The sequence below is a fragment of the Schistocerca piceifrons genome, chromosome X (genome assembly GCF_021461385.2).
Source record: "Schistocerca piceifrons isolate TAMUIC-IGC-003096 chromosome X, iqSchPice1.1, whole genome shotgun sequence".
NCBI lineage: Eukaryota > Metazoa > Arthropoda > Insecta > Orthoptera > Acrididae > Schistocerca > Schistocerca piceifrons.
Window position 1 is genome coordinate 510,953,892 of NC_060149.1, and position 15,479 is coordinate 510,969,370.

Below are 15,479 nucleotides of genomic sequence, written 5' to 3' on the forward strand. Positions count from 1 at the left end.
TTTTTACCATTGTAGATAAAATCTTCCTGAAAAAAGTAGATTGGTGTATAAGTTCTTGGTGTTTTTTTTGTGTTTTATCACATGGTGCATGAGTTCTTGGTGATTTTGTTTGGTGTTTTATCACACAGGTAAGCATATATAACAATTTTATTTAAGGTTCTGTAATTGTTCTTGCGTGACTTATTGAATATTGTACAGTTGAAGGTTATATGAGACATTGTTTCATTATTAAACTTTTTTTCCATTCCACACTCCGTTTTCTAACACTTGGGACATTTTGTTCTCCTTCGTTTTAAAGGAGAGCTGCAGGCAGCGGAGGCAGCTAGAAATATTTTTGTCATGTTTGGAGTAAGTGTATCGAAAAAAATCACGACACAACCTACGTTTCTCCTTTCAATTACGATCCTGTCGACGTGAATTATTTGACACATTCAAGAAGACCAATGGGAGCATGATGAAGGGAATTTTTACTGTTTACTACTAGGATCCACCCTGTTATTGACAAATGTGATCAACTGCGACCATTTAACCTTGGTGAGACAGTTCCTTTCAATAGGCAATGTTGGGCGAAAAAGAAGGAAAGATTATTATAGTTAAGCACTACGTCGACGACGAAGTCATTACAGACGAAGCAGAAGCTACAATTGGCAACGAAGGAGGAGGAGGATATCGACTGTATCTTTCAAAGGAAAGATTCCAGTAAATACTAAGGAAATCACAGAGAACATAAAACAGGATAACCAGACGGGAATTTGAATTACTGTTGTAGCGTCGCAAGTTTGTTCCGAGCGCACGTTTGTTTTAGAATGCTTGTAACTTCGGGGGCTGACATCTGCCGGCCTAACCGGGAGACACACCATCTGTCACTACCTGCCGTGGGAAAGCTATCCAATGTCTCTTACTGCACGCGTACATTCACCACCTATAAGAACCTAAATAAATGATATTAAATATTATTCAATCATTTTCAAAATCGATATACTGCCTTTTGACATTCAGGAGAAGTTTGTATCCAAATTTCAGCTTTATAACAATCATAGTTTCAGAGATATAAAATCGCTAAAAAAGTAAAAAACCAACACTTAGGAAACTAAATTCAGTTAGGAAATATAATAGTTTATCCTTTGGTATTATCTGAAAATATAAACAGAACTCGCAGGGTGCAGAAATAATTAATTGAGGTTTTCATATTAAAACTTTATGTTTCGTAATATAAAAATCGGACAAAATTATTATAGGTGTCTAAGATTGTTGTGGGAGTATATGTGAATGAATGAGAGTGTGTACGTGAGACATTCGTCGAATTTTAATGTTGCATTATATACCGCCTTAAGAAACCTGCAAGAGTTAATGCAAGCCTGTCGTGGGAAAATGTTCATAGGGAGTTTACCCACTTCGCTGATGACATATTTCTAGGTGTGATTGCTATTGTAACAGAATAGCCAGAAAGTCAGCTGAAGTATTATCTCTGTCTAAAGAAATTTTCAGATTTGTTGCCTTTTCGTTTTCATTTATTAAACATAACTTTAATATTTGCACATCAGAATGACCGAGATGCGTCTGTATGAAAGGATTGGTGCAGGCCAGTTTTGGCGCGAGTATGATCATGAGCAAGCATTCTGATTGGCAGCGAGTATGGTAAGCCAATCAGAATTGAGACGGTTCCTACTCGTTACCTGAGAGTTATACTGGGAATGAGGCGACAAGAAGGAGTCTCTCGCTAGCTTTGAATGCAGACGGTCATGTTACTAGTGCGAGTCACAATAATGTGTAACATGAAGGAATACTGAGTTCCTTGCGTTTGATACGTGTCGTGACTAACGCTGATGTAGTTACGGACAGTTATGTGAAGTTTGGAAGTTTTAGAATTGTATTGTTGGAATGATATTGGCGTGTGAAAATTTGGTCTTCATAGTATCCGCGTGGCATGTTTCAGCATTCAACCATTGAGCATTTTTGGCGAGCAATTTCTTTTTTCAAATCCACCAGAAGGACCGAACGTAATAACCCATGTTAGTGGTGAAATTAATGAATGTGGAAATGTTGTTTAACTCGGGTCGGATTTGGACAGATTTCTGAATGCTGTGCGTGCGAAATGAGTGTATGAATTGTGAACTTGACGAAAATAACCAATAGTTTAAATGTAGACTGAATAGTACCGTTTCTTTGGTTATAAGAACAAATTAACATCTTTGTGTGGAAATTTCGGACATTATTTTCCAGAAGCCAATCCCTTATCTTACTGCCCGATAAAGTTTTTATTGACAGTTTTCCTGCAGAACTTTATTTCATTACTAGAGTTGTGCGACCTCAGTAACTGTAGATATTAGATGGTGTTTCTTATCAACGCTGCCTTTACATCATCTTGTAAGTATCTACGTTGCCGAGTGAAGGGACATCGAGCAGACGCCGTTCTGAGGTAGGTGAATTTCTAATTTGCAGCCTGCACAGCACACGGAATTTCAAATCCCGCCAAGACGCACTGTGCGTTAACTTCATAAAATGAAAATAATGGTCGGCCCTAGCAAAAAATATTTGCATCAAAGGTCAGTGTGAGTACACATATTGGTGGCGCTAGGAAGGTGTATTATGTTATGAACTACATCCCGGAGCTGTGCCCGTCTCAGCTGGCATCTGTTGCTAATAATAAAGACGCCTTGCGGTGGCCATATAATAAAAACGAACAACGAAACGACATAAGGTGTTGCTACTGAACGAGAACACTTGTCTACACCCTTCTTATTTCACAAAAGAACCTATGCTGGAACTTGACTGGAAAGCTATCCCTATCACACATCTCTTCTAACTTAGCACCCTTAAATGTTTACCTTTCTTGCTCCTTATCGAACAATTCTCAAGAAAATTTCTTTGTGGAAGAATATGCACTCTAAACTTGGATTGACGTTATCTTAATCTCCTCAGGAATAGCTTTCTACAAGTAGAGAATCCAAAAACTTCTGTGCATCATAAGACTTCTTTATTTAATGTGAGAGAATATATTTTTGAAGATTAATTTCTATCTTTAGTTTTTCTGTTATCTAATAAACAAAAGAGAAGTAGTATAAAATCTGTTCAATAGACAGACGAGAAACATTATAGAATTATGAAGAGTTCTAGTATTATTGAATCGCAACTTACAAGAGAACCTCACAACAGAAGTCAAATTTAATAAAACAAATAGTGTCTGTAATACGAGCCTGTCCAAACCTTAATGGATTAGTGAGATATTATGTACGTCTGACTTCGGTATGGTCTGTATCTACGTGAGCCCTGCCAGAGAAGTGTTTTGGAACTACCATGAAAATATGTAAATCTGACAGTGACAGTAGACCCAAGAAGAAACACAGTTCACAAATTATTCAATGCCACACATAAATCAATCCAATTGTGTATTCATTAGAAACTAAATATTATGTTGGTATAAGGGGACAAAGCTTTAATAATGGTGCAATGCCGCAATTTCTTATACTTCTCACCTGTAGGTCTAGGGGATACTAAATCAAAATGGTGAGGAGAATTAAGATGGAAAAATTAAGATTCATTTAATGCTTTTCAATCTGGAACCTTGTAGCTTGGTAAGACGAGTAGAAAGTCGAAAAATTGTGGAGGTCTCCAGCGCGATTAGAACCAATAGCTGACGTATCTTCACCAAGCAGCAGTGTTACTACTTAGCTAACAAGCCGGTAGTGCTTGCAGTATGCTCTTATTGCCATAGTGATCGTTAACATATACACTGAAGCGCCAAAGAAACTGGTATAGGCTTGCATATTCAAATACAGAGATATGGAAACAGGCAGAATACGGCGCTGCCGTCGGCAACACCTATATAAGACAACACAAGTATCTGGCGCATTTGTCAGATTGGTTACTGCTGCTACAACGGCAGGTTACCAAGATTTAAGAGTGTTTAAGCGTGATGCCATAGTCGTCGCACGAGCGATGGGCACAGCATCTCCGAGGTAGCGATGAAATGGGGATTTTCCCACACTACCATTTCACGACTCTACCGTGAATATCAGGAATCCGGTAAAACATCAAATCTCCGACATCACTGCGGCCGAAAAAACATCCTGTAAGAAATGGACCAACGACGACCGAAGAGAATCGTTCAACGTGACAGAAGTGCAACCATTCCACAAAATGCTGCAGATTTGAACGCTGGGCCATCAATAACTGTCAGCGTGCGAACCATTCAACGAAACGTCATCGACAATGGCTCTCGGGGTCGAAGACTCACTCGTGTACCCTTGATGACTGCATGACACAAAGCTTTACACCCCGCCTGGGCCCATCGACACCGACATTGGACTGTTGATAAGTGGAAACATGTTGCCTGATTGGATTGATTCAAATTGTATTGAGCGGATGGATATGTATGGGTATGGAGACAACCTCATGAATCTATGGACCCTGCGTGTCAGAAGGGGAGTGTTCAAGCTGGTGGAAGCTCTGTAATGGTGTGGGGCATGTGCAGTAGGAGTGATATGGGACCCCAATACATCTAGATACGACTCTGACAGGTGACACGTTTTTACAAACGTGTCACCTGTCAGAGTCGTATCTAGATGTATTGGGGTCCCATATCCTGTCTTATCACCTGCATCCAGTCATGTCCGTTGTGCATTCCGACGGTCTTGGGCAATTCCAGCAGGACAATGCGACACCCCACACGTCCAGAATTGCTACAGAATGGTTCCAAGAACACTCTTCTGAGTTTAGACACCAGACGCTCCAGACATTAACTTTATTGAGCGTATCTGGGATGCCTTGCAACGCGCTGTTCAGAAGAGATCTCCACCCCTCGTACCCTTACGGATTAAGGACAGCCGTGCAGGATTCATGGTGTCAGCTCCCTCCAGCACTACTTCAGACATTAGTCAAGGCCCTGCCACGTCGTGTTGCGGAACTTCTGCGTGCTCGCGGAGGTCCTACACAATATTAGGCAGGTGTACCAGTTTCTATGGCTCTTCAGTGTAATTCACAACATAGGATATGAGATTAGTCGTAGATTCTTTATGAAACGTTTTTCCTAGAATTGAGGGCAGGAGAGCAACAAGTAAAGCAGCCTCGCCTTGCCGAAGCTTAAGTCGCTTCCTGCTCGTGCAGGATCCATTGTGCAGTTTGCAGTATGGGTCCACTGTGGATGACTGAAATAAAAGCACTCATTCTGGAGGGCGGAACTTTCTCAGCTTGAAGTAGAAATACTTCAGCAGATAAACAGCTCCCGGCTTTACAATAAAAGATGGTGAAACATCTCTGACCTTCTAAAGGTTTAGAAGTTGGACCGAGTCAGCAGCTAGCCCTATGGACAGTTTTTTAACATTTCTCATTACCTGTAATATGAAGGTAAGCTGGTGGTGTGATAGAAGTGGCGACTGCACGACGTAACACTTAGTGGGAAGTTTTTTTAAAGAAGAGGGGAGAAAATTCAGTTCCTTGCCCTGTTCACGTTTCACCTTTTCTCGGTAGTATACTTTGTTAAAGAGACAAATACGCCATTGGAGGGCTGTAGTAAATTTTGAGAGGATTGTTGGTCGCATTTTACTGGCAGCAAGAAGGGAGAAAGCAGCTTTTTACGGAACTGAAAAGTAGGGACTTCGTTGCGGGGCTTGGAGGTGAACAGATCCGTGCTCTGGAGGCTACTCTCTCATGTGGCGGAACCTTCCAGTCCAATATTCGAGTCTCAGACGATCGATCATGGTGGTGAGCTGCATGACAGTGAGGTGCGGTGTCTCCACTCTGTTCATGTTACACCAACATTATAGTGAGCGTGTTACAGCTTTGGAATATTAGACGAGCAAGGGTTTAGAGTTCAGATTCATGATAGGTTCCACTGTCTCATGTTCGTCAGAGCATTCTCAGATCTTGGGGATTCTTCAGTTTTTGGTTCACACCAACAGTCATTGTAATCGTGATACAGTGAGGCTGCGATACATTCCGGAGAGTTAGATAAGAGATTATTAAGCAACTCCACCCCATAGAGTAACTTTGCCAACTGATAGTCTTAGTTTTTTAATTCTCATCGGAAAGTATGTCATTGTAACGTTGATAATTTCACAGTTGTTTTGAAAGCTTCATATTTTTAAAAGTTGTTTGTAATAAACCATAGAGTGCATTTAAATCATGAGTTTACCATCACATTTATTTTTTTCAGTGATAAATATTATGTCAGTCCCTCACCTTAAGATTCACTGCTAGGGCCTAAAAAATTTATAGTGTTAGTAAATCAGTCATGTAAATTCAATTCGGCATTGAGTTTCAAGTGAATTCACTTACGCATACGGGGTTTTGCAAGTTGTGAATAAAATATAGTTTTAAACCAGAGAAGCAAACTGTGGAAGGAAACTTTCCAGCATGACCGAAAAATATTACACAAAAAACTGTGAAGGAAATGAAAGAAATGAGTGATTGGAGCGCAGGATGGATTCCAGATTTTGATAATACGGAAGGAAAAGCAATTTTGTTGGGAACGTGGAACAAGGAACATAAAATTCTGACAATAACGTCTCGAATATGTCATCCTTAAGGGAAACTGACATTCAGTCTATAAAACCCAAAGGAAGTATTATCTACTCATAACGATTACAATCTAACAGCTGGTGATGCTTTGTCAGTAAAAGTGAAAGGTGTCTGTTGAATGAGGCCTCCAGTTTCAGACTGCTTAAGACAGAAAGAAACCAATGTAACAGGAAGGTCCAGAGCCTCTATACGGGTCTCCCAGGTCATCAAGTACAAACGTTTTCCTCATATCATTTCAAGCTATACCATATAAACATCAAACAGCAGGTGAAAAATTATTATGACTTTTAACGTTTCCTGTGCTTTGTCAACCATAACTATAGGTGCCTGTTTCGACTTTCAGTCGAACACAGAGCTTTTCGCTACATCATTTCAGTTTCAAACATGTCACTCCTAGCTAAGAGTGAAAAATAATTCAGTAGTTAATGTCCCTTTGTGTGTAGTCAAGAACAATGATAGGTGTGGGATTAGACTTCCAGTCAGCGCCGAACTTTTGTGACATTAATTCCGTTTCAGAGACATACACATCTCACTACGGTGAGAGAAAGCGATATTTAACGTCTATTCGTGGCCAGAGAAGTGAGAGATCGAATACCGGTAAGGCAAATTTTTTTTGTCTCGTCCTTTCAGTTTGTGAACTCAGTACTGGGGGAAAAAGTCTATGTCTAATATTTAATTGTGACAAGTCAACAATCCGCAACTTGCATCATGTCATTTCAAGATTTAAGATGCTCACACATTGTTACCAATGACTGAAAGTATATGTAAGCTATTTTGTGGTTGGTTAACTGGGACAACAGTCGCTGGATAAGAGTCCCGGGTCATGGTCCAATACAAAAATTTTCGTCATGTAATTTAATGTGAGAACAGTCTTTTGAAATGCCATTTATTGTAATAAATTTGAGTTGAGAACATTTAAAGACTGTATAATCTGTAATAACGTTCTTACTGATATTTGCATTTTGTGGTATTGATTTTCATCTCTCTCTTTCATACAGAACAAAGTACTCGTTTTCTATAGTACTGTACCGAAAAGAGAGCAGAGTGCCTTCAAGGAATCTAAACTATGTGCGTTGCATGCAAATTTGATAGAACGCAATTCAGATCTTCCGGATACGTTTGAGAACGGTAGTACAAATAAATGGGAGAACTGGCGGAATTTTAGGCTACAAGACCTAAAGCTAGCCCTCTATATTGACAAATACCTCCACAAAAATTCTAGTCAGCATCCTCCCGAGCACAAAACAGGAGTAATTAATATGTTTGTGTACTGGACTGGAAAAATATGTGAGCCACAGTAATTGGAGGAAGAGCTCAATCGTTTAAAAATTACTTTCAGAAGAAATGGTTACTCTGATACTGAGATAAACAGATAATTATATTTTAAATATCAGAAGCTTCTAGCGAAAAGCAACCAGATAAAGAGAAAGTCGACTCACAGAGAGACACAGATCTTTTCGTCACATCATTCCATCTTGAAACATGCCACTCCTAGATACTGGTGAAAAAGAATTCGATGGTTAACGTGTCTTCGCGTGTAGTAAACGATGATATGTGTGGCGTTCGACTCCCAGTCATCACTGTACTCTTCGTCACGTCACTTCCAGTTCAAACATGCGTTCATCTCGCTTCTTGTGAAAAAAAATCTACATTTAATGTCCTTTCGTGGCTCAAAACAACGGCCATAGATTCCGGGTTCGAATCCCGGGGAAGAATATATTATTTATTTTTATTGTCATTGCAGTTCCAAAAATCTGGCTACTGCTAAGAAAATTCGATATCTGGAACATGACTGTGCTTACATAACAATCGGACTCGGCGCTGGGTTCGAATCGCCATCCAACACAAACATTGCGTCATTTCAGGTTTGTTATTTGGGACTGAAGCCATATTTAACATCTTTCCTCGTTAGTTAACAGTTTCTGGATATTTGTCTCGATCCATTACAAAACTTTCCGTTGTGTAATTTAAAGTTCAGATATGCTAACTAATACTGGATAAAAATATATTATATCAGTCTCTTTAAAGTTAGTCATCAATGACGATCAGTGATGTGATCGAATCTCGGTCAGGTACGAATATTTTGCTTAGTTAGTATTGGGTCTCACTCCATATCCAGAACAAAACAGTTCATCATGTCATTTAAAGTTCAAACATATCCACAGCTACATGCTCCTTAATAACTTTTTTATGTCACTTTGTGTTAGATAATAAGTGCGATAGGTGTTTTTTGAACTATACGAGGGTTGGCCAGAAAGTAATGCACCGCATATTTTTTATTCAACAGTTCCTTACTGAACATAATGAGAATTACACACACGAAAGAATGGTGTTTTATTTACGCACACGTCCAGTTCTATGGCCTTCCTCCGGCGCGAAACAAGGGCATGTATGCCCTGCCGACAACAATCCTTGTCCTGGCGGTGGAGCCAGTGCTTCACTGGGTCAATCACCTCCTCATCGTCCTCAATATGTGTTCCATGAATGGCATCCTTTAATGGCGAATGGCAACATCAGCTCGCTGCAACATGTCAGGTGTGAATGTTGTGGATGATCTCCCCGACCGCTGCAAATCGTGGAGCTCCGCCGGACCACCTTCTGATGACCTCACGCTCCGTGCCTGGCGACTAACTGTACTTCTGTCGACAGCAGATGCTCCATAGACTTTGCACAAGCGCTTGTGAATATTCCTCACAGCTTCGTTATCTGCAGTGATAAATTCAATGACGGCACGTTGCTTGTAATGTACATCACCTGCAGACACAATTTTGAAACTATTCTGCAGCTACGCTATCTGTCGGAAGTGACGGAAACTTGGCGAGCTCACCCGGGAGCTTTCAAATAATTCTTACGTGACGTTTCGCATTCGTGGCATTGTTTTCGGCTGAGAAAAAAAAAATGTGGTGCATTATTTTCTGAGCAACCCTCGTACATAGATTAACGTGCCACCATGAAGATAGTGAAATTACTGGTGATACGTTGTTGATAGTGAAGTTTTGATGGAACATGTGACGTTGTTAATCATGGTTTTTGTAACTGGTTAGTTCATTATTCAGTTTATGCAGAAGTTCTCTCTTAGTGAACGATGGTTAATAAGTGGTTGGTAAACCTTTAAGAGAGCAAGAATATTTCGGGTAATCACAGAGATTTGGAAGTCCAGATATTCTTGAAAATGTCTTATTCACAAAACAATGTAGTTTTGAGTACGGATTACGGAATAATTGATGTTTCAAGAGTTGCTGGCATTGTTTGAGTCAGATACTAATGAGAGTTGTAAAAGTTTAGAAATGTCACTTCTTGTAATAAATGTGTGTATACAAGCGTTAAGGACTGGCTCGGGTTTTCTGATATTTTGAGTTATGTGGTTTTGATTTACACCTGGAGTTATTGCAATACAGAGCAATGTTTTATAGTGGTTATTTGTGGTAACCATTTTGTGCAGTCAAGCGATTGTACCGAAAAGAGATTAGAAGATCTGCAAGACAGTTACGTTATGTGGGCTGCATGCGAATCAGGAGAAATGCAATTCAGGTAGTTCGGATACTTTTGACCATGATAATACATGGTCCGATGGTTGCAGAGTTGTCCCAAGGGAGACAACCGCCTACAGTCGTTCCAAGACACTACGAAAACAGTGAACTAGTTCAATATCAGTACTAATCAAGCGTATCCCCCAATGAATATTGTGTTTTCTTCCAGGAGAATAACGTCTCCGCCTAAGAAGTCAAGAACTATGCTACTATGGTTAGAGGCCCAGGCCGAGGAGTTTCAGGTGAGATCCACACCGCCAAACTAACCAGATAGCAGACTTACTGAACGCAATGGCGATGTCTTCGAGAGTTATCCGAAGTATGTGAATAGCGTGCGTGTAATGTGTCCGTGGACACTTGCCACCACCTAGCTACAAACTAAGAATTTTGAGATTCGCCCTGTGACGAAGTGAAGCGGTTCTGTGTGGCAACCACGCTATTACGAGTGTGGTTTATAATGGTTTGGCTGATCAGTGTAGCGATTTGCGTACATAACCAGTGATGTAGATCGATACTGACAGTAAATACGTACTTGAATTTGTGTGTTTTATCCAAAATATATCCGCTGATGACACCACCAACAGTTCCTGAGACTACGAAAAGCAGTCCAACGCGTCCAGCAAATGCCTCTCCGCCCTAGAAAAAGCAAGACAATTCTGTTAAAAATTAAATTCTTTAAATTGGTTAACATACAGTACAGTTGCTCTGCAGACAATATCACATGTAAATTACATTTAGAAAAGCAAGTTAAGAGTTTAAGGCCTCAGCTACTTAAGACACAGAGCAGTAGTTCAGTTGCACATTCGTGCTTAATGCAAAGGAACAACCGCAACCTAACGGCACGTTAACAAAAATTAAGCTACGGCAACATTGTGTGTGGCAGGTGGAAATGTCGGATGCTAATGTTAGGCTTGGACAAGAGACTCTTATCCCATCCTCTCTTGTGACGTTTGGAAGGTAGGAGAGAGGTAGTAAGGCAGTGAAAGCAGGGCGTGAATTGTGCCTGGTTAGCTCAGTCGGTAATAACATTGCTCCACAAAGACAAGGTTCCGGGTCCGAGTCCCGTGAGGAAATGGAAATTTCAGGACACCGCTGCAGAGTGAACTATTCAATCTGGAAACAACGTGATGCTACCTGATTTCAGCCGGTGTGTTCGGGCGGGAGTGGGAGCAGCGCAGGGAGTGAGTGAACTGTAGGGGACTTACCGGAAAGTACTTGAGGATGAGCGGGTTGAGCAGCGTGGCGATGGCGTTGAAGGCAAGTAGGACGAGGCTGAAGGAGAGCACGACGAGCAGGAAGGGCACAGAGCGCATCAGGCGGCGAACAACGGCCATCGTGCTCAGGTCGGGGCCCTCCTCCCCCGCAGGAACTTCCTCCCGCGCCGCCATTGCCGCGCTCGGCGGCGTCTTCGGCTTGTCCTGGAAAACTAAGCGCCACAAACAAGATAGTCACCCGAGGAAACATGAAGCTAATACCATGAAACCGCGCCTCTGCCCTCGGTAAAGGTTGCAGTACGGCCACAATTTTGTTCGTGTATGTCCTATCCCGCTGAAGTCACTCACTGATGACTAGATTCCACAGAACTACCTCACTGCGGAGATGCTGACTACTATATTTCACTGCCTGTTCCAGGTAGTCCCAGATATTTTCTATAGGATTACGATTGCATGATTTAGCGGGCTTGTCGAGGTGCAATGATGTGTCTGAGTGTTCGTCAAACCACATATGTATAATGCAGCCCTGTGAACACTGGTGTAATAAACTTGGAAGGCCCAAGTGTCCACAGTGCACGCATCATAAACATGAAGAAGAAAAACACTTGGTCACTAGAATGTTGAAATAAACGTTCTGGTTCATGTCCACAGTAACCTGAATGAGCGGTTCCAAGTCATGCAACAATAAACAACCCCAAAACATATCAGAACCATCTCCGCCTTGAACTACACCCTCCATATACTCGAGGTGAAAAGCCTCTTTGGCACATCAGTCCACTCGATGTTATGCGCACGCGAAGCTATGACTACTTTCATCTGGCCACAACTGTGGATTCTTTATTGCTATGGGAGAAGGCTCATCAGACTAGAACACGTGAAATACTAGAGAACTTTATTACATTGCTGAATAAAAGATTCACTTAACTTGACACACCCCTTTGCCACAACAGTACTGGAAAATTTACTACTGTCATGAACTAGCAAAGCACCATTCGACGCGCTAATTAGCAAACTATCATGAGGTACAAAGTTCAACATTAACAACACTAAAAGTTCATCTTAAATCATAACTACTCGTGGTCCTATACTATGATGTTGACTGCTCTATGTGAGGTCTCAAACTGGGCAGAGCTTTTGCACGCTCAGCACTATATTGACCTCAGTGTGAGGGCGCTGCAGTACCAGGGAAGAGACGTGATCTTCAGGAGCGCCCTCCATATGTTGTTGCGGATTGCAGCGAGCACTCGCTAATGTCTGTTGTATCGATTCACGACTTTAATGTAGCACTGCGACCTCTGGACGACACCATACTCGATGCCTTGTGTAATCTGAAATTAAGGCAAAACGACAACTCGTGTGACCGTCCCATACCTGTCCAGTTTCCATGTGGTTTGGTTAATCGAAGAAGTCTAATTTTACGTGCCGCTGTGAATAATTGTCTTTGCGAGGTACTCGACTCTAAATATCTACTGCATGCAGTTTTCTCTCTCCATGTTCGCTCGGGAACTTGTTGAGTTGGACGAGCATTCTCAGACACCATCCATTTCTGACGGGTTGTCATTGACGAGTCGCCACAGCCATCTCCATTTCCTGTCGCTTGTGATCTTTTTACGACTAGTGTTCTTATGCCATGTTACACGGTGACGAGTGGCAAACCATTCCTTGTAGACACATAGGATAGTCTGCGTCGACACCAGCAAATCGCGCATCTTCATTCACAAAGTGGTCATGGCCACGTTCGGACACAATAGCACAGCGCAGAAGAATTATTTGTATTTTTCTTCTAAGAATCCTATTTATTTATTTTAGGTTAATTTAACGTAAAATAAATAAACGTGACTGGTAGCAGAAAAATGCAAATCATGAATACTTAATTTTTATTGACATAAAGTTCCTACACCTTACAGGAATAACGTATGATCATAGCATGGGTTCGAAGTGATGACTGACGATTTCATTGCATATATTGCAACTGCGTAATCCATTGAAAAAACTTTGGATTCAAAATCATTTTGCTCGATTTCTTATATGACTGATTTTCCAGACAGGGGTGTAATCCGTGCTCCACCAGCATCTTTCGCATTATGCTCTTCGTACTGTACATTTCTCGCGCAAGAAGATAAACTCATATATTTTTCGAACTTTTCTTAACTATTAGCTACTCATAAGTTTCTGTCAAAGGCGCTAAATTTCTCGATAATTAGGTTGACGCCTATTTCAAAGCTTCTCTCTTCACGTTCGTTATGCTTCCCAGGTTCTACATACAGCTGCAGCATGCATTAAATGCATGTGTGGAAGTTCCTATAGCGATTAATTCTTCATTTTCGACACCCAGTTATTAACTATATACAGTGGTGAACTCCGCCGTGGACACATTACAACTGCATTGTTCATTCACATTCTCATACAGCCTACAATATTCTTTTCCGATCATTGGTTCCTTATCTCAAAACATCATGATCATATCTACGTGTATGCTGCGGCATACTGACATCTCATAACTCAAGTGTACCCTAATATTAAAATACCAACGATTTAACGTTAGTATGTTACGCCAAACCTGTAGGTTTAAAAATATACAGACTGTAGAAGATCCTAAATTGAGCATTCTAAGATTAAGAAACAATAGCCGGAAATGAATATTTTACCTTTTTCGTGGTTCAAAATGGTTCAAATGGCTCTGAGCACCATGGGACTTAACATCTGAGGTCATCAGTCCCTTATAACTTAGAACTACTTAAACCTAACTAACTTAAGGACATCACACACATCCATGCCCGAGGCAGGATTCGAACCTGCGACCGTAGCGGTCGCGCGGTTCCAGACTGTAGCGCCTAGAACCTCTCGGCCACGCCGGCCGGCTTTTCGTGGTCTTTCATGAGTTATGCATGCGAGGCACGTCTTCGTAAACTGCCAATGTTTCATGACTATCGGCCTTAGGATGCTGAAAATCAATGCATAATAGTCTGTGATGTGTCCACGATGTGGTTTACCGACGTTTATTGTTTGTATCTGATTGTTGAATATGGAGCATTAGACATTAAAGGAACTTTTACTCAAGGCTCATCATGTGTGATGCAGCAGCATGTTGTACCCCGAAAATCGAATGAATAGAAATAGAAAACTTTCAAAACAGGCGTAATTGTAACTGGAAGAAATTTATCGCTGTTCATAGAAACTTCCGAGAATCTGGGTCTTCAATCTAGAAGAAAAATCAAACTAATTATGTGTGACAGCCACTTTTATTTACTTCCAATGTCATTGGCTGGGTGTAGCAAAGCGTCTGTTTTGGACTTCATTTCGATGCAAATAAGGTATAATTTGCTACTTTTTGTTGTAATATAGCACTTCAGTTATATATGTTAAAACAATAACAAAGTTATTTGTAAGGTGGTCGAGCTAAAAGAATCCTGACTGACGTCATGTACATACATTTTCATCATTATGTGCCACAGAAACACGAAACGACAACACACACCGTCCAGAGGTTGTAGAGATGTAGAAATACAGTACCTTACAAGTCAAAGGGTATTACCAGCTTACAATGCGAACCAAAGATTTTCTATGTCATGAACAATACCAGCTACCACGCAGCTACCGAGGCGGTCATTTTTAGAGTTGTTAGTTTACTCAAAACGGCATATAGGAGCAAAATGAGAACCGCTTTTCCGACTGTTGGGACAGAGCCATAAAGTGAAACTTCTGCCAGCAAAATACTTGGTCAGTTCACTACATCACAGCAGGTAGGCTTTGGCCCTTGCTCCTGCATGTAAGTTGGCAATGACCCAATTTTTTTGGGTCGGTGACTCACTACGGGGTGGCATCTCCGAAGTCATAAAATGCCTGACCGTCACCGCCCCAGTCCATTCAGTTTCCGTTTTGATGTCATCCAACAGATGCAGCGTCTCCGTCGCGGACGCGTTTTGCTGTAGACAGTTGCCGCCTTGCACTTAGTAATAGTTTAAATCGGAAAGAGCTCGGCATTGTCGCTCACGTACACTTTCCAGGGGAGATATCGATCTAAAAGCTTTCTAAGACACGAGCAGTCCCTCGAAATGACGGTCACAGGCTTCGCCGCCTGTTCAGCATCTAATTCAACATTTTTCACTTTTCTTTTTTCTCTTTATGCGTTCCTACGCTAAAAAACAATACTTAAAAGGCGCCAAATATAAGACTTCTGGACTGTATGGAGTATTATTTACGCGTAAGTTTCTGG

The 15,479-nt window shown here is 41.2% G+C and overlaps 1 protein-coding gene across 1 annotated transcript in view; it reads right to left on the minus strand.

Moving 5' to 3' along the window:
* LOC124722469 (feline leukemia virus subgroup C receptor-related protein 2-like) overlaps window positions 1-15,479 on the minus strand; it is an 82,594-nt gene that overhangs the window by 26,490 nt on the left and 40,625 nt on the right. The window contains exons 4-5 of the mRNA XM_047247625.1: window positions 11,255-11,475; window positions 10,582-10,685 (exon numbers count right to left, since the gene is read on the minus strand). Of these exons, the coding sequence (XP_047103581.1) occupies window positions 10,582-10,685; window positions 11,255-11,475 (325 nt within the window). The remainder of the gene's footprint in view (window positions 1-10,581; window positions 10,686-11,254; window positions 11,476-15,479) is intronic.